We start from the raw sequence: 24,078 nt of genomic DNA on the forward strand, positions 1-24,078 counted from the left end.
AAGTAACAGAGTTAAGAGAGTTAAGGCCTTAGAGAGGTTGCCATGGTCAGTGGGGAGAGAAGGACAGAGAGAAAGAGAGTGATAGATTAAGAGAAGGAGAAAGGAGAAGAAGAGGGGTAGAAAAGGTGAGGTTGTTATGGAGATGTTTAATTCAGCAGTGCTCTTGACAAGCAACGTATCGCCGTGGCGATTTATGGGCTGTGGTGGCACTTGGGACTCCTCCCACCCCGGGGCGTCAGCATTGCGCAGTGTGGAGGTGGGGGTGGTGGGGTGCAGTGTGGAGGTGGGGGTGGTGGGGTGCTATGTCGGGGAGGCAACGTTTAATTACCTCACCTACCCGTTAGCATTCACAGGATGTCTCCTTCCCACTTTCTCTCTCTCCCTCACTCTCTCTCTCTGTCTTTCTCTCGTTCTTCCAGATTCTCTTTCGCTCATCCCTGCCTCTTCTCACCTCATTCTGTTCCTCGCTCTCGTTCGCGTCTCTTATCTGTTCCTCCTCCTGTTCTGGATGAGCTGCCAGCTATCTTCTCTTCCCCTCTCTCCTCTACTCTATCTCTTTCTCTCTGTTTTTCTCTCTTTTCTTCGCTTTCCTCTCTATCGCTTTCGCTTTCTCTCTTTTGCATGTTATGTCTCTTTTTTCATTTTGCTCTTTATTTTTCTTTTGCTCTCTCTCTCTCTCCCTCTCTCTGAGGTCCTGCCTGGTGACAGGCCTAGACGAATAGAGCGAAATGGATCGACGGCGCTGAAGGATTCGTACGAAACAATGAAATTGCCTTTCCGCCCGCAGATATGATCGAGTACAATATTCGAAGAATATTACCTCGTGGAGTTTGGCAGCCTTTTATGACAGACGTTTTACAAGACGCATTAGAGCGCGTAAAACGTTATTAGTCAGAGAGAGTGGCACGCTTGCCTGGCCCCACTGACACGCGGAGAGATGGGCCTCTCTGCTCAGGGTGGTGCCATCTCTGCTCCGGGTGGCAAAGGTTTTTTTTTTTTTTTCTGCCCGCGTTTTGCCCACCGTGTTTCTTATTGCCTCACTTTTATTTGGCCTCATACTCTCACACTCTATCTCATACTCTCTCTCTCTCTCTCTCTCTCTCTCTCTCTCTGTCTCTCTCTGTTTCTCCTCTCTCATTCTCTCACTCTCTCACACACTTTCTATCTCTTGTTTCTCTCTCTCTCTCTCTGTCTCTGCTTCTCCTCTCTCAGCCCTTCTCTGTCTCTCACACACATACACACACTCTCTCTCATTCTCTCACTCTCACACACACACACTCTCTCTCATGTTTCTCTCTCTCTCTCTCTCTCTCTTACTGTGCTCTCAATCTGTGTATCTATCTGGCAAATGGAACTTCACAGGCCTGATTGGGAATGGAGAGCACAATTGATGGGACGAGCACAACACTGACCCATTTCCCAACACAATGAGCCTAAGTAAAGAAAACAAGGTCTGGCTGTTTTTTTAAAGGCATATTGAATTGAATACCTCTCTTTTTTCCCCTCAGTAATTAATGATTAGTTCCTGTTCTCTTCTAATTTGAGTGCTTGGCATGGATTCCACTCTCGGCAACTTCCTATCTCCCTCCCTCTCTCTCTCTCTCTCCCTCTCTCTCTCTCTATCTCCCTCTGTACCTCTCTATCTCTCTATCCTTTTATCCCTCGCTCTATGTAGGTCTTTCTCCCCCCCTCTCCCTCTTTCTCTCTTTTTCTCTGTATCCATCCCTCTTCTGTTCTCTCTATCTGTCTCTGTATCCCTCTCTCTTCTCTGTCTCTGTCAGTGTGGGAATGAGATGTGGTATCTGGCACGGGTGCCACGAGGAAGATGCCCGTATCTGGCTGGGGCCCGTTGCCCGTACCTCTGCCATGGCATGAGCATATGGTGTCTGGAACACGTGTGAGTCCTTTTGCACGGTAGTGGGTGGATACGGAGGCCCTGCCAGGAGGAGAGAGAGCGTGTAAAAGACCTGTAGAGAGGGGAGAGAGTTTGCCTCATTAGTTTTCAACCCAACAAGAAAACAAAAACGAGAAGCTGTCCTTCAGACAGAGTTTTGGCCTGCACAGCCTGGCAATGCCAGGGCTCCCTAATTGCCATACCCAGAAAGCACAGGTGCCATCTGTGTGCCTGTGTGTGTGTGTGTGCCCATGTGTGTGTGTGTGTGTGTGTGTGTGTGTGTTTGTGGATGTGCATGTTTGTGTGTGTCTGTGTGTGTGTGTCTGTGTGTGTGCGGCAGGGTGTGTGTGTGTGGGTGTATGTACGGTGGGATGTGTGTGCGATGGTGTGTGTTGGTGTGTGTGTGTGTATGGTGGTCTCTGTGTGTGTGTGTGTGTGTGTGTGTGTGTGTGTGTGTGTGTGTGGTGGTACAGTATGTGTGTACGGTTGTGTGTGTGTGTGTGTGTGTGTCGGTGTGACGGTGATTAGCTCCCTGCCGCTCATGCTGTGGGCACCTTGGCAAAAACTGTCATCTTGCGCGTTGATGGCCTGGCACTGGTTCAGCCCAGGCACCAGGTGGCCCTTCTGCTGACAGTTAGGAGAGATGGCATCAGCCAATCGCACCACCCAGGCTGCCACCTCCTCAGTCAAGCACGACTGGCATCATGCCCGCTGCTCAGAGGTGCAATGAGCTCTGTTTCCCGTGGAAAACCTTGTGCCACCTAACGCTGCTCTGTGGGCCTTCAGCCGTTCTGGTTTTCAGCCCGAGGGTGGCCATTGCTCTACCTTATCCTGAGTTTACATATTCTGGGAAGAACTGCTAGCCTAGAAATCTAGATGCCCGTAGCGGCAGCTGGGGTGGTCTAGCAACTCTCTGTTGACTTGGGAGGTGAATATTTTAAACTTTTGTCGGGCCAATCACATCATGTACAGAGTCGATGGGCGGGCTTAACATAATGACGGCTGACCTGCGACCATACTGTAAGTTGTGACCGTTAAGCGTGATTTCCCCATCCTGCTACTGCTGCTACTTGAAAACAAGAAGATGATTGGTTGTATCGCTGTCCTATTGCGTGGAGAGGGAGTTTGAAAGACAACCGTTTATCCCACCCCTCCGATTGAGTCCTGTCTATGGTGAGTTCCCAGACCCTACATCTTGATGTGGGTCTGGCTCGTCAGGCTAAAGAACTGCCATTCCATTCCAAGAAACAGGCAAGTTCCTCTCCTCAACCCCACACTCCTGAAGAAATGTGTCGACTGGCTAAAAGAGTGTACGCCTCCTCGATCCGTGGCGCTTTGCTTCTCTCTCCAGTTGCGGAGCCAGGTCTGTCTTCTGGACAGGTAGCTTGAGGACCATAAAGCTGACGATGGCAAAAGGCTGTTTTGGATTAAAATGGCTGACTTCACCTTATAGATAGAGGTTTCTTGGTGTTTTGAGCCCCCAACGTTGTCTTCAAGGCAGCGCTGCCTGGAAGGCGCTAGAGTTAGGCATGGGTTAAGGTTAGAGGGGAGCTACACCAGACGCGTAACTGAAGCGTTCCGTTCGCGGCGCGTATGTTGCAGCCGGTCGCAGCAGTTAATTATCACTGTAGTCAATGGAAGTAGCTACACCAGACGCAACAGAGGCGCGTTCATTCGAAAAAAATAGACCCATCTTCTAAAATGGATTTTACGCGTCGCGAACGGAACGCTTCAGTTACGCATCTGGTGTAGCTCCCCTGTTAGGGTTCGAGCTAGATAGAGATAATCTTCTGGCACATGACCCATAGAGGATTCTTGAACCCCTGCCATTACGGCTCCAGGTCGTCTTGGGTAAAAAAAACATTTGCTAAATATTAGTCACCTTTACCTTTTATCTTTTGGACGGCCCTGGAAGCCTGTTGTGCTGAAGCCAAGTTTGAGTGTAAACTGAAGCGTCCTGCATTGAGATGCCAGCTGGAGGAAGACGTGAGCGAGCGGCTCTGTTCTGTCAGCACTTATCCACACTTACCAGCTTCTTACTCCCCCTCAGCTGCAGAAAATAGACGCGGAACAGAAGTGAAGATAAAGTTTTATTTCCAAAGTGATTTTTAATATATTTTTTATATATTTATTATTTTTTTTATATTCGCTCTCACATCACAGCCTCGGAGTTGTGATCTATTCTTAGAAGAACAGACAGCGAGAGGCTCTTTGCGCCTCCAGAGGAGTTTGGATCTCTTTCAAGGACGCCGTAAAGCGATGGGAGAGAGCGAACGGGGCAGGGGAGGGGGGAAGAGGGAGATTCTGCTGCGAAGCAAGACCGTCAAATCCGAGGGAGTTTTTTTAAACGGCCTTCTTCCGAATTCTGACTGCTGGTATCCATCCTCCTCCACGGTTCAGTCATGCCCCCAGCCTTGGCAGAGCGTTCACCTTAGATTGATCAGGCCCGCAAGCGGCTACTGTAGCACAAAGTAGTGAAGACCACAACGGCAGCGGAGATGATGACCTCACCCAGATCATGTCCTCCCCTATCTCTATCTCTTGTTTCTTTCTTTATTAGCATGACTGTATGGGAACAGTGTTGCCAAAGCTATTGTTGCATACAACATAGCATACAAGAACATAAGACCATAAAAGAAAAACAAAAAAAAAAAAAAACGCTTTTGCAGCTTTGGTCGCTCTTGGTCTGAACGCACAGTAAGAAGGAGGGGTGGGCTCATCAGTGTGGGGTGGACATAAACGATCTAGAATTAACAGCAGTAAAGAACAAAAGTAATAATAGGGTGATTTGTGTGTGTGTGCATGCGTGCATGTGTGTATTTCAGAGACAGATTTCTTTTAGTTCCTCAGATCCTCACATTTCAAGCTAAACTGTGCTGCTAAGGCAGCAGAAGGCCCTTTGTTGTTGTCACCATCTTGAAAATGTGTGATGCCTATTTGGAATCTGGGGAAGAATGTCCATCAACATTTTTGTATTTTTCACAGTGAAGAAAGAAATGCTCCTCTGTTTCAAGCATCTCTGCCTGACAGTAACCACATATACTTTGTTCTACTGGCAGTCAGGTTTTCCTGTGTCTGCCTGTTTCTATTACTAGGTTGTGGTCACTGAGCTCGAGGTCTCTCTCTCTCTCTCTCTCTCCTTCCTCTCCTCTCCCAACTGCTGTGACGTCACGGTGTGACCTTCATAACCTTTTCCCTTGAGCTCCCAGTGCCTGTGCTCCTCGCTCCTCGAAAACAACAGCGCCACCAGCAACAGCAGCAGCAGCAGCAACGGCGGCGGCGTTTGAGTGCGGTTTTGTTCTTCATAAAAATGAGTTATCTCCGAATATGAAAGGGGCGCTGCGAGGGCGGCACGGTGCGGACGGAAGGAAGCGGCGAGGCTATCCGTCACTTTGATCAGCGGTCAGCCGCTGAAGGCCCCTCGCCGCGCCGCCCCCCTCCACTGACTCACAGCCACTTTTAGACATTCATTAAAGCTTAATTGCTGACTAATTGGACTTTAATGGCTGCCGAGGAACAGAGAGTGGTTTAGGGAAGGAGGGATGGAGAGAGGGAGGGATGGAGGGAGGGATAGAGGGAGAGAGAGAGAGAGAGAGATAGAAAGTGGGCACGAGGGCGGAAGACGTGCGATAGGCTCGGGACGTAGAGGAGAGAGGGAACGAACGAAGCCTAATTGTTTATCGCCGTTTGCATCTTGATGAAAAATGGGCTTAGGGAGAATTACCACCCACGTGACTAGTGTTACAAGAGCCTCACTTCTTTCTCTCTCTCTCTCGCTCTCTCTCTCTCTCTCTCTCTCTCTCTCTCTCTCTCTCTCTCTCTCTCTCTCTCTCTCTCTCTCTCTCTCTCTCTCTCTCTTGCTCTCTCTCGCTCTCGATCTCCAAACACACAAGGGTGAGATTGCTTTGTTGCTTTATGTTGTGCCTGATTTTAATTTCACACTTTAATTAATACGCCATTCATTACTGGTGCCAACGCAAGCGGCAACTTTCCTCAATTAATTCCTCGATTGCCCCAGTGGCTAGAGCGGTTGTAAAAATCACTAAATGAGCACGTGTAAGATTTACGATTCAAGCGTGTTAATGCCGCCATCTGAGTCTCTCTCTGAAGTCGCGTAGAAAGGGCCAAGCTTACATTTTCTTCCATTATTTTTGTGATTTATTTTTTTTCTGCTCCTCTTGTGTCATGGTTGCAGATGCGTGTCTCTCTGTAGTCTCCCAAACGCACAGTATTATGTGCAGTACGTGCTGAACACATGTGATACACTATCAGACAATTCTATGTGAAATGCTCAATAAACTCATACAAACACACACACACACACACACTCGCACACTCACACACACACACACACACATACACACACTCAGTGTAATGTGCAGAAGTAAGAGTGTGTCTGCTCATATGAGTTAGCCATGCTTCATGTGCCTTTATAATCCTGCAAGGAGGTCTGTTGTGGTTTTACTAGAAATGTCCCACTGTGCAGACCCATCAGTTTGTGTCTACTTTATATGTGTGTGTGTGTGTGTGTGTGTGTGTGTGTGTGTGTTGTGTGTATATGAATTTATGAGGCGTTTAATCTAACATCACCTGATTCTGCACAACATGAATTGAACTGCTTTAATAGGCCTGTCATTTCCAGGCCCACCCCCACTTCAATACCGCAGCTAACATGCACACACACGCGCACACACACACACACACACCCACACACACACACACACTCACATATATATACTGTATAAAGTAGACACACAATCCCTTTCACACATTCTCTCACTCTCTATCTCGCTCTGTCTGTCTATCTGTCTCCTTCCCTCTCTCTCATACCCACCCCCCCCCCCCACACACACACACACACACACACATTCCCTCCTCCTCCTCCGGCCCCCTAAGTCTCTGTATCCCTTGGATCAGTGTGTGGCTGTGTCTTGTGTGTTTATTTATTTTTAACAGCGTGTGTGTGGGCCCTCCTCCGCTCCCTGTCTGGAGTGTGAGCGGCGCTCGGCGAGCCTCCTCTGTGTTGTGAGATCTGCCTTCGCACGTCTCCTGACGCCACGGCAACCACTCCTCCTCCTCCTCCTCGCACCTTTATTACTCTTGTCACTTTTCTCCCTGGCGTCAGACGTGTGTGTGTGTGTGTGTGTGTGTGTGTGTGTGTGTCAGAGAGTGAACGGATTAACATTTTTTATATCTCTGTTTGTGTGTGTGTGTGTGTGTGTGTGCACATGTGTGTGTGTGTGTGTGTTTGTGTGTGTGTGTGTATGTGTCAGAGTAAATGGATTAACATTTTTCTGTATATCTCTGTTTGTGTGTGTGTGTGTGTGTGTGTGTGTGTGTGTGTGTGTGTGTGTGTGTGTGTGTGTGGCTGTGTGTGTGTGTGTGTGTGTGTGTGTGTGTGCTTGCGTGCTTGTGTTTGTATTTGCCCCTGCGCTGAATTCAAAAGGTCAGGACAGTGCATGTGCTCCTCGCTGCTCCGGGATGCGGATGCGTCTTCTTGCCTCTTCAAAGCGCCGAGATGCACGTTTCTCGTCGAGAGCGAATGTAGGCTGCGCTTAGAAGAACAGCAACTGTGGCAACAGCTTGGCCGATAAAATATTCAGTGCAGTGTGCCCAAATCGGGAGGCGTCGGCCTGTTCCTTTCCAGAAACTCGGCAACAACATCTAATTAACACACCACACCCGGCCTGCTGCCACCGCCTTCAGATGGGCGGCTCTCCAGCACTGACACATATCTATTTCCCACAATGCCCCTGTCTCCTCTGCCCTCTCCTCTCCGCCTCTCTTTTTTCCTTCCTCCCTTCTTCCCTTCTTTCTTTCTACTCCCTTTCTCCCTTTTCTACCTGTTTTTTATCTTATTTTATTTTATTCTGTAATTCCCCACACCTTTCCTGTCTTGCTACCACCTCTCTTCATTTTTTATCTTTCTCTCTCTCTCTCTCTCTCTCTCTCTCTCTCTCTCTCTCTCTCTCTTCCTCCCTTCCGCTCTACTTCCTTCAGCAAACTCGCTGAATTTCTTCCCTCTTTTTTTCCTGTCTCTAAGCAGCGGCGAAGTCGTCGGACTACAAAGTGTGTGTGGAGATCGCCTTGGGCTTTCAAGTGGAAGCAATGAGCAAGGCCATTTTCCCAGTGACAGGTCCAGAGGGGCCGTCTGGGAGGAAAACTGTGCAAGCCAATCTAGGAACACATGAGGGGGTGGAGACGGGTGAGAGAGAGAGAGAGAGAGGGATAGAGTGGCAGAGAGAGAGAGAGAGAGAAAGAGAGAGGGAGGGAGGGATAGATAGAGAGAGGGAGGGAGGGATTGAGAGAGAGGGATAGAGCGGTAGAGAGAGAGAGAGATGGAGCGAGACAGAGAAGGATAAAAAGGGGAAAGAGAGAGAGAGAGAGGGATAGAGTTGCAGAGAGAGAGAGAGGGAGGGAGGGATAGAGAAAGAGGGATAGAGCGGTAGAGAGAGAGATGGAGCGAGACAGAGAAGGATAAAAAGGGGAGAGAGGGAGAGAGAGAGGGGGTAGAGGAGGAGAGAGAGGGATGCAGAGAGAGATGGTGGAGGAAGAGAGAAAGCCTTTAGGAAAACAGCCTCCAATTAGGTCCCGGTTCCTGTGCATTCAGACATGTCAAATTACCCATCATACCCACATTCTCTTTTCCCCACCAGAGACATGCAATCCTCACGGGACTCATATGTGCTTTTGCTACACTTCTTCTCCTCTCTCAGTCATTCTCTTTTAATTGCTCTGTCTGTCTTTCTCTCCCTGGCTACCTCTCTCTATCTGTCTCTTTCTCTTTACTTTTTATTTCCTTCTCCTTCTTTCTCTCTCTCTCTCTCACACACTCACTCTGACTCTTTCTCCCTCCCTCTCTCTCTCCCTCCCTCCCTCCTGCCCTCTCTCCCTCTTTCTCTAACTCTTTCTCTCTCTCTCTCTCTCTCCTGCCCTCTCTCCTTCTCTCTGTATCTCTGTGTATGTGATGATAGTAGCTGGTCCTGCTGAAGCTCCATGTTTGACATCATTAAGCAGCAACAGCAGCAGTGGCGGCGGCGGCGGCAGCAGCTTCGGCAGAGGGCACGGCCTCCTTGAGAGAGCTAGAAAGGGGAGAGGAGAGAGAGGGATGAAGAGAGAAGGGAGAGAGGAGAGGAGGGAGAAGAGGAAAGAGAGGAGGGAGAAGAGGGGAGAGGAGAGAGAGGGAAAAGAAAGGGGAAAGAAGAGAGAGGAGAGGAGCTGGGAGTGGGGAGACGAGGGGAACAGAGAGATGGAAGAGGGGAAGAGGGGAAAGGAGAGAGAGAGGGGAGGAGAGGAAAGAGGAGAGAGGCAGAGTGGGGAGAGAGGAAGAGTCGTCGTCCTGCAGGCCTCATCCATACCCATTAGTGCCCTCCTGGAGCGCATCGGGGAATGACTACTCCCAAGTGCCCCATGCAGAGATGATGCCCGTGTTCAACCAACCCGCGTAGCTGGTCTATACCCATCCATCCCTCTTCCAGCCTCATGCCGGGGTGTAGATTGGAATAACGACCCCCCAGTTAATAGACGCACTGTGCTCGAGACGATAACTTGCTCTCAAGTGCTTTGTGTACCGACATAATACCCTCATTCAGCCATGCTGAAAGTGCTGTGCTGTGCAGTCTATAGATCTGTATGTGGCAGTGGTGATTACCTTCAGCTCAGGACAAACACAGCATCAGCATCAGCATCCACATCAGCATCAGCATCTCTGCAGTTAGGTCTAGCAACGTGCCCCCTTGTCCACCTGTTATTGGCCAGTGAAACACATGCATTTTAGGCCCCTCCCTTTGGGGTGGAGACCTGCATACATCACTGGCGTGCCGCCGCCCCCCCCACTCTGGTCTCATATAGGCCGGGGAGATGATTGGTGTTCATCATTAATGCATTGAATATATTAGTGTGCATGAAAGAATCATGAGCGCTAAAAAGCCTTAGTCTCTAAAGCAGCTCAGTCTTCTGACCCACACACACACACACACACACACACACACTCTCTCTTTCTCTCTCTTTCTCTCTCACATACACACATATACATACACGCACACACACGTAAGTGCACACTCTCTCTCCACACACACACACACACACACACACACACACAAACACACAAACTTAAGAGATTAATTTTCTTCTGCACATGAAAACCTGAGAATGGAAGCAGGGAGATGGAATTGCGCGCAAGCGAGTGAGCAGGAGAGAGAGATAGAGAGAGACAGAATGCAGGAAAAGAGAGAGAGAGTGTGGGGAAGAGAGAGAGAGATAGAGAGTGGGGAAGAGAGAGAGCGTGTGTTGAAGAGAGAGAGAGATAGAGAGTGGGGAAGAGAGAGAGCGTGTTAGGAAGAGAGAGAGAGAGAGAGAGAGAGAGAGTGATCCTTCTTTCTCCCCTGTCTCTTTCCATTCATATTCATTTGTTCTCCACTTAAGAGGTCCCAGCTCTGTTAGCTAAAGTAATGTGCTGATGAATAAGTCATGCCATTCACATGTGCCCCCGCTGGACCACCAACCCAGTAGAAGAGTATAGAATAGAGATATGTCAGCACCACCAACCCAGTAGAAGAGTATAGGATATATATGTCAGCACCACCAGCCCAGTAGAAGAGTATAGGATATATATGTCAGCACCACCAGCCCAGTAGAAGAGTATAGAATAGAGATATGTCAGCACCACCAGCCCAGTAGAAGAGTATAGATTATATATGTCAGCACCACCAGCCCAGTAGAAGAGTATAGAATAGAGATATGTCAGCACCACCAGCCCAGTAGAAGAGTATAGGATATATATGTCAGCACCACCAACCCAGTAGAAGAGTGTAGAATATATATGTCAGCACCACCAACCCAGTAGAAGAGTATAGAATATATATATCATCACCACCAACCCAGTAGAAGAGTATAGAATAGAGCTCTGTCAGCACCACCAGCCCACTAGAAGAGTATAGAATATATATGTCAGCACCACCAACCCAGTAGAAGAGTATAGAATATATATGTCAGCACCACCAGCCCAGTAGAAGAGTATAGAATAGAGATCTGTCAGCACCACCAACCCAGTAGAAGAGTATAGAATATATATGTCAGCACCACCAACCCAATAGAAGAGTATAGAATATATATGTCAGCACCACCAACCCAGTATGAGAGTATAGAATATACTGTATCTGTCAGCACCACCAGCCCAGTAGAAGAGTATAGAATATATATGTCAGCACCACCAACCCAGTAGGAGAGTGTAGAATATATATGTCAGCACCACCAACCCAGTAGAAGAGTATAGAATATATAATTATGTCAGCACCACCAACCCAGTAGAAGAGTATAGAATATATACTCTTCTACCCAGTATGAGAGTGTAGAATATGTCTGTCAGCACCATTGTTAGCACGTGTATTTTGAAGCCATTTTTATTTGAAGTTGCCGTTGAATGCACAGTGGTGGGTGTAGTAAGGAAATGTAATGTTATCAGAGTAAACCCAGAGTAAGCTCGACTCAAATAAAAGAGAAATAGATTATTACATTCTAGAATTAAGTATTGCGATACTTTGAGCTACTAGTATTGATATAATTGGGTGAACAAAATATTGAGATACGAAACAGAATCATGTTTCCCCCTCACCACTAATCAACATGGCACTCAACATAGCACTCAGCATTCGTCACAAGCAATGGTACACTAGAAATACTGCATTTACTGTGCATCACTCTAGATATTATGTTTCATATAGTCTATTCTCTAGACCTTGTATTTGTCTCTGGCCTACAGTACATTTTGTTTCTATTTTGCATCCATTGCTTTCTTGAAACAGCATAAAGCATGCACAGCTTGATGACATGGAACTTTTTCAAAAGAGCGAGGGAAGTGGGGTGGGGAGGGAGCATACTGTAGTTCATTCACAATCAGTCTAGGTTGCTTTAAGGTTCATTTTCCTGTGAAGTCATGACATGCTGTTTCCAGATCAGTGCTGGCAGTGAATGAGAGATGAAAGGTTCTTTCACCTAATGAAGCACTTCTGGTGCGGAACACAAAGAGTCAGGCTCCAGGGGCCCGCGGGGTTCCGTCATTACCGCAGATGATGAGGCACCTCGCACGGCGCAGCACAGCGCAGCAAAGCGCAGTACGTCTGGGGCGCCATCACCACCACCACCACCACCACCACGCGCTCTCAGTGACGATGGCGCTGTTACGGAGTCGATAGCAAACAACACTCTCACACTCACACTGTCTCACACTCGCATACACTCACACACACACACACACACACACACACACACACACACACACACCACCGCCACCACAGTGGTGAGTCAGAATGATGTAGTGAATGACGCAAAATGTCTGACTAATACAGACAAGAACTGCTGCTGATACAGACGTCGTAGTGACCAGCATTAGAGAGCTAGACTGGAAAACAAAGAAGAGATGATGTAGGAGGAGGAGGAGGAGGAGAAGGAGGAAGAGGAGGAATGGATACCCCCCCCCCCCCTCTCCGGCCAGCCTCGGCTGAAAGTACTTAAAGTGGCAAATGGAAACATCCCTTACAGGCACAGAGCCAAAGGGATAGAAAGAAAGAAAGAGAAAGAGAAGGAATGAGAGAAAGAGAGAAGGGTGGAATGAGAAAAGGAGGGGAGATGAAGATAAGGTAATGGAGAGAGTGAAACATGTGGACAGGCAAACTGAGTCATGTAAAGTGTGGATTGGAAATCTGGTGTTTTCTCACAGTCGGATGTGGTCATGAAAACTCTGTGTTTATGTGTGTGTGTGTGTGTGTTTGTTTGTTTGTCCCCAGGATGCCGGAACACAGACCAGAGCCCAGGGACCGCAGAGGCTACAGAGACGGAGACTCGGACTCACACAGGGGCGGATATGCACCCTGACAGCCCCCGGTCCCACCCCAACAACAACACACACACACACACACACACACACACACACAGACAGTCTGTTCCTGGCACTCCCCCCTTTACACCATCCCTCCTCCCCAGCACTGGAGTCAGCAACCCCACCCCACCCCACCCCACCCCACCCCACCCCAACCCCTGCACTGCTATCACCTGTGCACAGCCCTCTTCCCTGGGACTCAATGACTGCCTTCTGGGCCCTCTGGGTGTCTGTGCCTCGCGGCCTCCATACCAACTCCCAAACTCCCGTCTGCCAGCTTGGTGTACCCAACTCGAAGATCCCCACCCCCCAGGCCCCCCATCTTGGGTGGTGGAGATGGTGATGATGGAGGTGGTGGTGGCGGAGGAGGTGCGAGAGAAAAACCGAGCGGCACCAGAGCGTGAAATGGCATTTTGAGACACACTCCTCTATTGTTTTGTTTTTCTTACGTTTGTATGTTTTGTTTGATTGAGTTATATCACAAAAAAAGAAGAAGAAAAAAAACAACATTATTTAGTAATCCTGCTAAATCACGCAAGTCGCTGCCTGCAAGCGCAGTGAGAGTCTATATAATAGTGCTTACAGCAAAGTGAAACACATGCTCTGCATTAGCCGGGTCCAGTAGTCCACTCACAGGTCTCTGCTGTGTCCTTCCTCTGATAAATGCCAAATTTGTCTTCTATACGAGTACCTCTTTGCCTGCCTTAGTGCGGTCGTCACAATCATCCTTTTAATGATGGGATCTGCTGTGGGAATCATTCAAATGCTGATGGCTCTAATTGTTGCTGGTGAACTGTTAGGCCTTTGGGGCTCCAGGTGTGCCTATGCCCTTGGGGTAATGCTATTTTAACGTCTTAATTTCTCCCTACAGGGTCCACGGTTCAGAGCTCTGCTGCTGAGCCTACATCTGTGAATTACTGTGCAATGAACTGCTAAAAATGAGTAGAATATCAGTGGAGGCTATGCTGCGTGGAGGTATTATTAGAGCCTTGCTCATTTAAATACGGCAGAGTTTAAAGTGCTAGAACACACTCTCTCTCACACACACACACACACTCACATACACACATACATACACACGCACGCACACACACACACACACACACACACACACACACACACACACACACACACACACACACACACACACACACACACACACACACACACACACACACACACACACACACACACACACACACGCACGCACACACACTGCTCTGTAGTCTTGACTTTGAGGGAGTATGAGGGAATAGTTATTCCATGTAAGAGTGAAAGGTGCTGTGGGATTTCCGTACTGTCTTCTTTGTCTTTATCTTGAGACTTTTCATTTCTTGTTTTGAAAGAAAAAAACTCTACTGAGAATGACAGCAAGAAAGTGTTTCAATTTCTCAAGTGCTTGAAAGATGCTTTTATTTTCTGACTTTGAATAAAAATGCAGATGAAGTGAAACACTGAGATTTCTTTATATACAGTACTGTAAGAAACTTACAGACAAAGCATGTATGCACACATTAGACACATGAATGTTTTTCATGGTTGCCTTTTATTTTCCATCTTCTTTCAGCTTTGTTTTTTTATATATAGGCAGTGTATCAAGGTAACATAGCTTCGATTTGATGTTGTCATCCAAAAACACTCTGTAGGCACACGTCAGACATCTGCATTCTCTCTCTCTCTCTCTCTCTCTCTCTCTCTCTCTCTCTCTCTCTCTCTTCTCTCCCTCTCTCTCTTTCTCCTCTCTCTCTTCCCTTCTCTTCTTCCCTCTCATTTGTTCTCTCTCCATGTCCTTGGCCTCCTACAGGAAGTGGGTCTTCACACCTAAGTCCCCCCAACGCACACACACACACACACACACACACACACACACACACACACACTCGCACCATTTTGGCTGTGCTTGCTGGCTCAGCATTGTCCGATGTAACTGCATTCAGGCGTTGATGGGAGTGAAATTCACTTTGCCAGGGGCTGCGGTCAGAGAGGAAAACGGGGCTTTGAGTCACACACACATCCCCCCTCCCACCCACACACACACACACACACAACCACACACACAAGCACACACACCCCTCCATTACCCACAACCCCCTGTGTGTTTCCCTTTATAGAAATAATGGAGCTTAATGGCTGCGTTTACTCAGTAGACATTGATTCCTCGCCCAGCAGAAAGACATGGCTGATTGTTACAGCAACCAGAGCCACTCAAGCCTCTTTAGTCGTCCTTTGTACACTAAAATTGATTCTGGCCTCAGTCGCAACACAGAGGCAGCATGTGTGTGTGTGTGTGCACTGTATGTGTGTGTTTGTGTGTGTGTGTGCGCTGTATGTGTGTGTGTGTGTTTGTGTGAAAGTGTGTGTTTGTTTAGTTTTTTATTTAAAGCACCATCAAAAAGAGAACCCCCACCACCACCACCACCACCTCCTCCCGCTCCTGTTTGAACACATAATCATTATACCCTCGTCCAAAACACCTCCATCATCCGTCTCAGGCCATCAGAGCTGCCTACACCTACACTACCGCAGACCTGAGGAGGGACACAAAAGTGTCATCCGTCTCTGCAAGAAGGCACACAGGAAATTAGGGACATAAAAGGTGTTGGATGCTAAGGGTCTAACTTTGCCCCATTTTCTCCACACGCACGATTACTTCAGGCTCTGCAGGCACCGCACGGCCCATCTACCTTCAGACGGAGGCACCGCCATTAGCCATTAGCCATTAGCCGCCCCCTTCCACACCCTACAGGAAGGTTCTGGAGATAATAGGTGAATTTGTGTTGACAAATATTAATTGCTTTGTGTGGTTTGGGATTAAATTGGTTACGTGAGGTGGTTGCTAGTCACAGAACAGCCTTTGTTCTGTTAGGAAAAGTGAAAAGAAATGTTAAGCAAATTTGCTTTTCTTGCTCTCATTATAAGTGTGTGTGTGTGTGTGTGTGTGTGTGTGTTTTTTGCTCATTACAAGCGTGTGTGTGTGTGTGTGTGTGTGTGTCAGTTTGTAGTGGGTATACAGTACAATGGCTGGACAGTGCCTAGCAAAGTATTCAGATACTCTTAAGTCAATGGGTTTTGCATTTGACTAAACAGGTGTTGACGTGTCAATGTCTTAGAGTTGTGATACACATTAGAATTTGTTTGCTTGTTTCCTATATGTGGTGTGTGTGTGTGTGTGTGTGTGTATCCGATGTGTACCGGTTTGTGAGTCTGAGCCTTGTGGTCCCTGGGTTACTTCAGTTCGTTTGTGTTGTGTACAGTACGTCTTCAATGCAGTTGAGATATCCATGTCTTGTAGATATGTCTGTGGGTGGGAGGGTACTTTATGACTTGGCTGTATGTTTGTAGGTGTTTTACTGTCTGTCGGTGGTGTGCATGTAAATAGTTTATTGCCTGTGGCTTCTGTGTATGTAGGCACCGTGTGTGTGTGTATGTGTGAGAGAATATGAGTTAAGAAATAATGATACACACCACTGCTTAAAACGTAGTGGTCAGCATATCCCAGTGCCATCTGTGTGTGTGTGTGTGTGCGTGTGAGTGAGAGAGAGAGAGAGAGAGAGAGCAAGAGAGAGCAGATCAAATCCCAGGAATTGATTTCTTTTTTATCACAAGTGGGGAAAATGTTCCTGTCTTTATAGGATATTCAGTTTTTCATATATCTTTCACTGCCTATCTCCTGCCCTCTTCACATATACACAGAAACTCTCTCTCTCACACACACACACACACACATACACATGCATACTGTACACACACTCTGACTAGAATATCTTATTTCTTAGGTGACAAGTTTTTGCCTTCCCCATCATATTTTCCTCTCTTCTCCACACCTCACACACTCTTCCTTATTTCACACACACACACACACACACACACACACATTTCTGTCTTTGCATCGATACTATATCTCACACACACGGACACACATATATTTTTCCTTTACTCTTATGCTGCCTCTCATCTTTCTCTCCTTCTCTATCTTTTCTTTCCTACTTTTCCTACTTTCTCTCTATCCTCCCTCTCTCACTCATTGTCTCTCTCTCCCTTTCTGTCTCTCTCACTCTCTCTCTCTCTCTCTCTCTCCCTTTCTGTCTCTCTCACTCTCCCATTTGGGATACAGTCAGTGGCATCCTCAGGTACCCAGATGGTATTCTATTGCCCTCTGATCCCCGTGCTGTTGCAAACAAGAGAATCAATTATGGATGCTACAACCAGAAACAGTGAGCATCTGACGCACCCGCACCAGCCGTCTGGACCGAGATGCCGAAACCCACAAACCTCACATACTCTGCAGCCGGCCGTGACTGGCCAGGGAATTGGATAGCGTGCCACGCCATCGATCACGTTGACGCCATTCTGGGTCATGTGGGCATTTAGGGGTGACTGTCTGATGTGACCGATGACTGTAAACCACATGGACGGCGTGACATCATGCATCAGTGTTCTTGTGAAGAAAATAAGCCAAAGTCGGTCGGGCATATCTGGAAACATTGGTGCCAAAGTGTGCATTGTACTCCAAAATCTGCAAACAGAAACAGAAGGTGCAAACAGAACTGGCCATATTTCTCAAACATTATATCCTACCAGAAATGAAGCCAAAATTGGTCAGGCATATTTCTAGAAAATGACCATAGAATGTGTTGGATTATTAGATTTTATCAAATCTAAAAATGAATAGTCTAGAAGAAGAACCCTCTAAATCCATCTGTCAACTTTTCTTTTAAATGAGCATTTTTCCTTTTTAAAATCATGCTCCTATTAGGCTTTTGCCTACAAATCAATATTTCAGACCAGGAAGAGACAGGTATTTAGCAGGCTTTGAAGCTAAATTATTTGATTAGCGTCTACTATTTTTGGAGAGCATTCACTCACCATCATTATCTCTATTATCTTATTTTTGACAGAAGTGGCCTTTAGAGGGTTTTGCATCTGAACTCTTCAAATAGTCAAACTTTATTTCCCACACCTGTGGCTTCACTTTTTTGCTTGAGTATATAAGCTGTCATCATTTCTTACAGTCATTATGTGAAATGGGGACAGTGGGGGCGAAGGGTCATCAGACTGATGAGCGGTGACCGGGGTGGCCGTTAGCCCTTAGACCTGACATCCATCTCCCCCTGGCACTCTGGCACCATGTGGAGGGTCAACCTTAGCCATGTCCATCTCCTGGTCTCTGTGTCCGCGGGCACTAGTCAGCCCATCGGAGCAGAGAGGGCTCCGTGTCAGAATGAGATGTGAGACACAGGAGGGGGTCAGCAGGAGCACTGAGAAATATGGGACAATTAGAGAGAGAGAGAGAGTGTGTGTGTGTGTGTGTGTGTGTGTGTGTGAGAGAGAGAGAGAGAGGGGGGGGTCCATTTACCTGAAAAAAATGATGCAATTATCTTAAATTGTGCATATTTAAACACTTTGGAGGAATTATTTTACTTCAACTTAAAAGATCCAGTTAAGAGTTCTGAGAGGTCACATTCCCACCTGGCATCAGTGGGCACAACCTCGCTGTGGGGTGAGGGTTACGGACAGGGCGGGTCTTAGATGGCATCTATGCTGATCCCTGAACTGCTCTGAGTAGCTTACAGCATAGGATGGGCCCTTATGCACTTATTCAACCTGGACGACATGGGGACATCAGGGATGGAGGAACAATTAGGGAGATCGCCAATCTCAGCCCCTTCCTTTTGGGGACTGGGAGCTGCTCCGACGTGGGCAAGTGTAGCAGTGATGGCCAATCCCTTTCCTCTTTACCAACCTGTAAGGCACTGCTGGTAGCTCAGAGCCTTGGGGAGTGTGTAGCCCAGGTGCTCGTGTTCACACTGGATAAGATGCGGAGATGGGAGATCAGAGTCAGAGACACGGCCCATCTCAGACGCTGCTCCTATACCTGCTGGGGCTCCATGAGCCGCTCAGAGTGGCAGCCCTCTAGAGGCGCTCGGTGGGGGCGATAGCAGCAGCGGCGGCGTTAACAGCAGCTGTGAGATGTGGATGATGAATGGAGTGCAGCAGAGAGGAGAACACATCCCCTGACACTGCAGGTGTGGGAAGCCCACATACAGGAAGTTAAATTTAAGCCCTACTCGTATTTTCACAGTGTTTGCTTCAAGCTGATTCTGATTAACACAGCCAGGTCAGTGCGGTAATTAGTGAGATCATGTGTTTGAAGTGCACAGGTAGCACCCAATACATAGTAGTACCCAATACTTTATATAATGTTGCTGTGATGTCCCATTTTTGCACTCAGGTCCTATACTGTAGTCAAGTGTGTCAAGTGTCACATGATAAAAGTGCAGCTACACTGATTTAAGAGATTCTGCACAGAAACTAAAATAGAATTGAACATCACTGCATAACCTCAACTTAATTGTCAATTCTGCTATAAGTACGAGACATAGAATATTAAAATGGTGTTACTCTCCCTAGGCCTACGGTAGGGTAAAGCAACCACAATAATACAGCCACAACGTAAGTGACACAAATTACAGCATATATAAAAAGTACACAAGACCACAAGTGCTTTTAAATAAGGGGTGCAGGGGACATGATAGGTTTGGCTATATTTCCAATGTAGTGTGAATGATGCGAAAAGATTGCCAATAGGGCAAAGAGAGCAGCTGTAATCATTTCTCAAAGTGGCCGGCTGGGGCTATTTGGAAAAACTTCTGTTGGTTATCACAGTAAAGTTAAGTGGTGTGTGTGCGTGTGTGTGTGTGTGTGTGTGTGTGTGTGTAAGAGAGAGAGAGAGAAGAAGAAGAGAGTGTGTGTGTGTGTGTGTGTGAGAGTGAGAGAGAGAGAGAGAGAGAGAGAGACAGAGAGGGGAAGAGAGAGTGTGTGTGTGTGCGTGTGTAAGTCAGAGTTGAGTCATGAGTATAGGGCTTAGAGTGAATGTTAGGTTGAGTTCAGCCTGCAGCGCTATGGCAATGTTAATGACCGTCACTCAGCGAGCTGTGATGTGAGAACACGTGTCACGTGTGTTTGTTTGTTTATTTATTTACTTATTTTTGTCTGGCTAACGCTGCCGGCTACCTGGGGATTTTTTTTTAGATGTCTAACAAGTTGCGTAGCTGAAATGTGTCTAACATAGAGTTTATTACAGGATAACCCAGTCAGGCCTCCCAAATTATATAATTAATTGTACTATATTATATTGTTTTATGGATTTAGAGACTCTTCTACTGTAAAATATTGCATTTTCACAATGGTATTCGAATTAAAATGTTGATTGATAACTTGCATATTAAGTACATGGAGATAGGATGGCTGTCATCCCTGCTGAAAAAAACAGCAAGAAACCAGCTTAGGCTGGTAGCTGGTTTTAGCTGGTTTTAGCTGGTCTTTGCCCAAAACACAGTTATTATTGCTGGTCTTTGCTGGTGTAGCTGGTTAGGCCACCAGCTAGACATGCTGGCGTGACCATCTGAGGAAGCTGGTCGTGCTGGTGTGACCAGCCTGTCGTTTGGGATACAGCTGGTTTAAGATGGTCATGCTGGTGACCAGCCTGTCCAGCTTGACAAAGATGGTCAAGCTGGTTTTCTAGAATAACCAACATAAGCTGGCGTGGCCAGTAAAAACCAGCAATGTAGACCAGCAACACCAACTAAAATGACCAGCTTAAGGTGGTACGACAATCAAAACCAGCTGAATTACCATCATAAACTGGGTAAACCAGCTGAAGGTGTGTTTTCGCGAGAGTTTTGCTGGTCTAGCTGGTTAACCATCAAAGGGTGGTCAAATAAGCTGGTTAACAAGCTGGTCAACCAGCAAACCACCTTTAGCTGGTCAGGCTGGTTTTTTCAGCAGGGATGGCTGTATCACAGGTGTAAGATGGCTACTGTATGTCATGGATGGCTGTGTTATGGATATAGGATGGCTGTGATGGCTGTGATGGCTTTGTCATGGGTGTTAGATGGTTGTGTTATGGATGTAGGACGGTTGTGTCTTGGGTGTAGGATGGCTGGTATGTCTGTGTTATGGATGTAGGATGGCTGGTATGTCTGTGTCATGGGTGTATGATGGGCTCTGATGTGTTGTGGTGGGAGGAGGGTGTGAGATGAGAGGGCTTTATTGAGCAAGTGGCCATCGGCACTGACCAGACATAAAAAGGCCTGTTTGCTAAGGTCAGACGGAGGTTGTATCGACCCCAAGGAGATCTACATGCACAAAGTTTGTTTTTGATCGGGGGGTCTTAGATCCATACCCTTCAACTCAACATCTGTGAGTGTGTGTGAGTGTGTGTGTTTGTGTTTGTGTGTGTATACGTGCGTATGTGTGCGTGTGTGCCTGTGTATACATGCATATCCATGTGAGGTGAGGTGTGTGTCTGTGTGTGTCTGTGTGTGTCTGTGTCGGTGTGTGTGTGTGTGTGTGTGTGTGTGTGTGTGTGTGTGTGTGTGTGTGTGCATGCGAGGAGAGGCATATGTGGCGTGATGATTGCATAGCGTTGCTCCATCCTCGGGGAGTTGCAGACAGTTACGGTGTCTCGCGCTGTCACATGGCCTTGTCCTCATCATCCCAGAGGGCTCTGCCCACACACACACACACACACTCACATTCACACACATACACATGCTCACACACACACACACACACACACACACATAGAGACACACACTCACACCCACACACACATACACACAGACACTCACACTCACACACGGTGCTGTCAGCCCACCAGGTCATTTTCACACCCCATAACAACCACACAATAAGGCAGTGGGAGGACAGCAGAAGGAGAAGAGGAGAGGAGAGGAGGGGAAGATGAGAGGAGGATGACGATGGTGTGTGTACACAGCATTACTTTCTCCTTATTTGCTTTGACAGGGTTGGCACTCAGGCCCATGCAGGAGGGTGAAGACAACACACTAGGGACACACGCAACCATAAGACTCACCTCGCCTGACAAAGACTGTGTGATGAACAACAACTCCTGGAACATACTGTAAAGGTTTGTCTTTTTTTTGCCTCAGAGATTGCTTAGTTTATGATCTGTCTATCTATCTATCTATCTATCTATCTATCTATCTATCTATCTTTCCCCCTCTCTCTGCTCTTCATATCACGGAACACCTGTATGGTGCTGGCCTGATATCACTCTATGGGCATTTATGGGCCCTCCCACGACATCATTGCCAGCACTATTGGTGAGGTCGTTGCTAATGGCAACAGCTTTGGAGAGGTATTTCTAATAAGGTGGCCATGTCAATGTCCATGGAACAGACAGACGTTGAGCTTTGTCTCTCTCTTCGCTCTCTCTCTCTCTCTCTCTCTCTCTCTCTCTCTCTCTCAAATTCAAATTCAAATTCAAATTCAAAGGTAGCTTTATTGGCATGACTCATTAAAGCAGTGTTGCCAAAGCAGACATATAACAATACAAACAGATACAATATCTCTCGTCTCTCTCCCTTTATCTCTTTCTCTGCTAGTATTTCTCTCTGCTCTGCTGGCTCACAGTAAAAAGTGGCTAAAAATAGGAAAGAGTAAACAAAAACAACACAAGCGTCAGAAAAACAGAGGGGGAAAAAAAAGAAAAGAAAAGCCGTTTTATGGATGGGAAAAAAATAGCATTAGAAACGTAAAGTGCAAGGGAGGAGAAAGAGACAGAGAGAGAGAGAGTCACCATGGCGATGAGAGACATTGATAGAATCACCAGAGAGCAAAGGAGAGCTGCTGTTCGGCAGCGGAGAGGAGATGGCTCGGATAACAGGATATTGCCTTTGTCTGGAGAGGGCGGGAGACGGAGCGAGGAGAATCTGCAGTTTGCCACCCTTAATCTGCTCTCTGCTGGATTCCCCCAGAGCAGCGGGCCTGAGACAGCCACGGGGGATGCTGTCAGACCCCACGCTTTGGGAACCCACAGTAGGGATTAAGTGTGGGGGGATGGGCTGTGTGTGTGTGTGTGTGTGTGTGCAGGGGGGAGGGGGTTTGTAAGGGTTAGGAGATTTGGAAGAGTGTGAGCATTGGAGAGAAGTACAGCAGAAGTTGGGGAATGACAAAAATAACGAACGGAAAACTGGAGATACCAGGGGGGAAAGAAAGGGAGTGACAGGGAGGTGAGGAGAGATAAGGCTCTGTTTATACGCTTCCAGCAATGAAGGCCAGGAGAGAGAGAGATAGTGTGTGCATGTGTGTGTGTGTGTGTGTGAGAGAGAGAGAGAGAGAGAGAGAGAGAGAGAGAGAGAGAGAGAGTTTGGACCAGTGCCATAAGGGTTGGTGTCATACGTCATACTGTATGATGTGGAGAGAGTGAAGGATGAATGGTTGGATGGATGGATGGATGGATGGAGGAGGGAGAGGGAGGGATGGAGAGAAGTGCAAAACTGGGGGAATGACAGAAGTAATGAAACAAAAAGTTTGGAGATGGAGAGACCAAGGGAAACAGAGAGAGAAAGTGACAGCGAGATGAGGAAAGATGGGGCATTGTTTATATGCTTCCAGCAATGAAGAGAGAGAGAGAGAGAGAGCCAGAGAGAGGAAGACAGAGAGAGAGGAAGAGAGAGAGATGAGGAAAGATGGGGCATTGTTTACATGCTTCCAGCAATGAAGGCTGAGAGAGAGAGAGAGAGAGAGAGAGAGAGAGAGAGAGAGAGAGAGAGAGAGAGAGAGAGAGAGAGAGAGAGAGAGAGAGAGAGAGAGAGAGAGAGAGAGAGAGAGAGAGAGAGAGAGCCTGCTAGTCCGTTCTGTGGAGATCCATGGTTTGGTCTGCTGCGCTGCTGTTCCTCATTGCTGTTTTGCAGGAAATGAAAAAATCTGATGAAAGAAAGTCCACTGCTGAAGGCACAGTGATGTGTCACACGCCGTTATGTTCGACTGGACTGGCATGGAAGGACACACACACACACACACACACACACCCAACACACACGCAACAACACACACATCCATACACTGCACCCAGCTGCATACAGCTGTGCTAGGAGGCTCAAATATCTGTTTGTGTTTAGACTGTCTGAACACAGCCCCGAGCGTAACATGGCTGCCCATGTCACATGTTGTGCGAGGCCCCTCCCCACCCTGTGAGTGAGACGGCTCAGGGACAACGAGACACAAACAAGCTCCCTGATACTCAAAATGCACTCAAAATGGCCATAGCAGCACAAACACACAGACACTTCTTCCAGAATGCGCAGGTGCACACACACACACACATGACTTTGTGAGGGTTTGCAGAAGGAAATGTTCAATTACATATCAGTAGCATGTCGCAATAGGTACAAATTTCCTGACATGTTTGTGACAGTTATGTCAGCCTGAGGGTTCGCATGAAGTGTTCAAACATATTCGCCCCTTAGGTGGGTTTAGCGACATACATACCGCTATGCCA

The 24,078-nt window shown here is 47.4% G+C and overlaps 1 protein-coding gene across 1 annotated transcript in view; it reads left to right on the top strand.

Moving 5' to 3' along the window:
* The window catches only part of trim44 (tripartite motif containing 44), a 49,252-nt gene extending 35,267 nt beyond the window's left edge, over positions 1-13,985 (top strand). Inside the window, exon 6 of the mRNA XM_062546507.1 lies at positions 12,679-13,985. Within this exon, the coding sequence (XP_062402491.1) occupies positions 12,679-12,766 (88 nt within the window). The 3' untranslated portion in view covers positions 12,767-13,985. The remainder of the gene's footprint in view (positions 1-12,678) is intronic.
* Positions 13,986-24,078: the final 10,093 nt, after the last annotated feature.

Source organism: Sardina pilchardus, chromosome 10 (genome assembly GCF_963854185.1).
Source record: "Sardina pilchardus chromosome 10, fSarPil1.1, whole genome shotgun sequence".
NCBI classification, from domain to species: Eukaryota; Metazoa; Chordata; class Actinopteri; order Clupeiformes; family Clupeidae; genus Sardina; species Sardina pilchardus.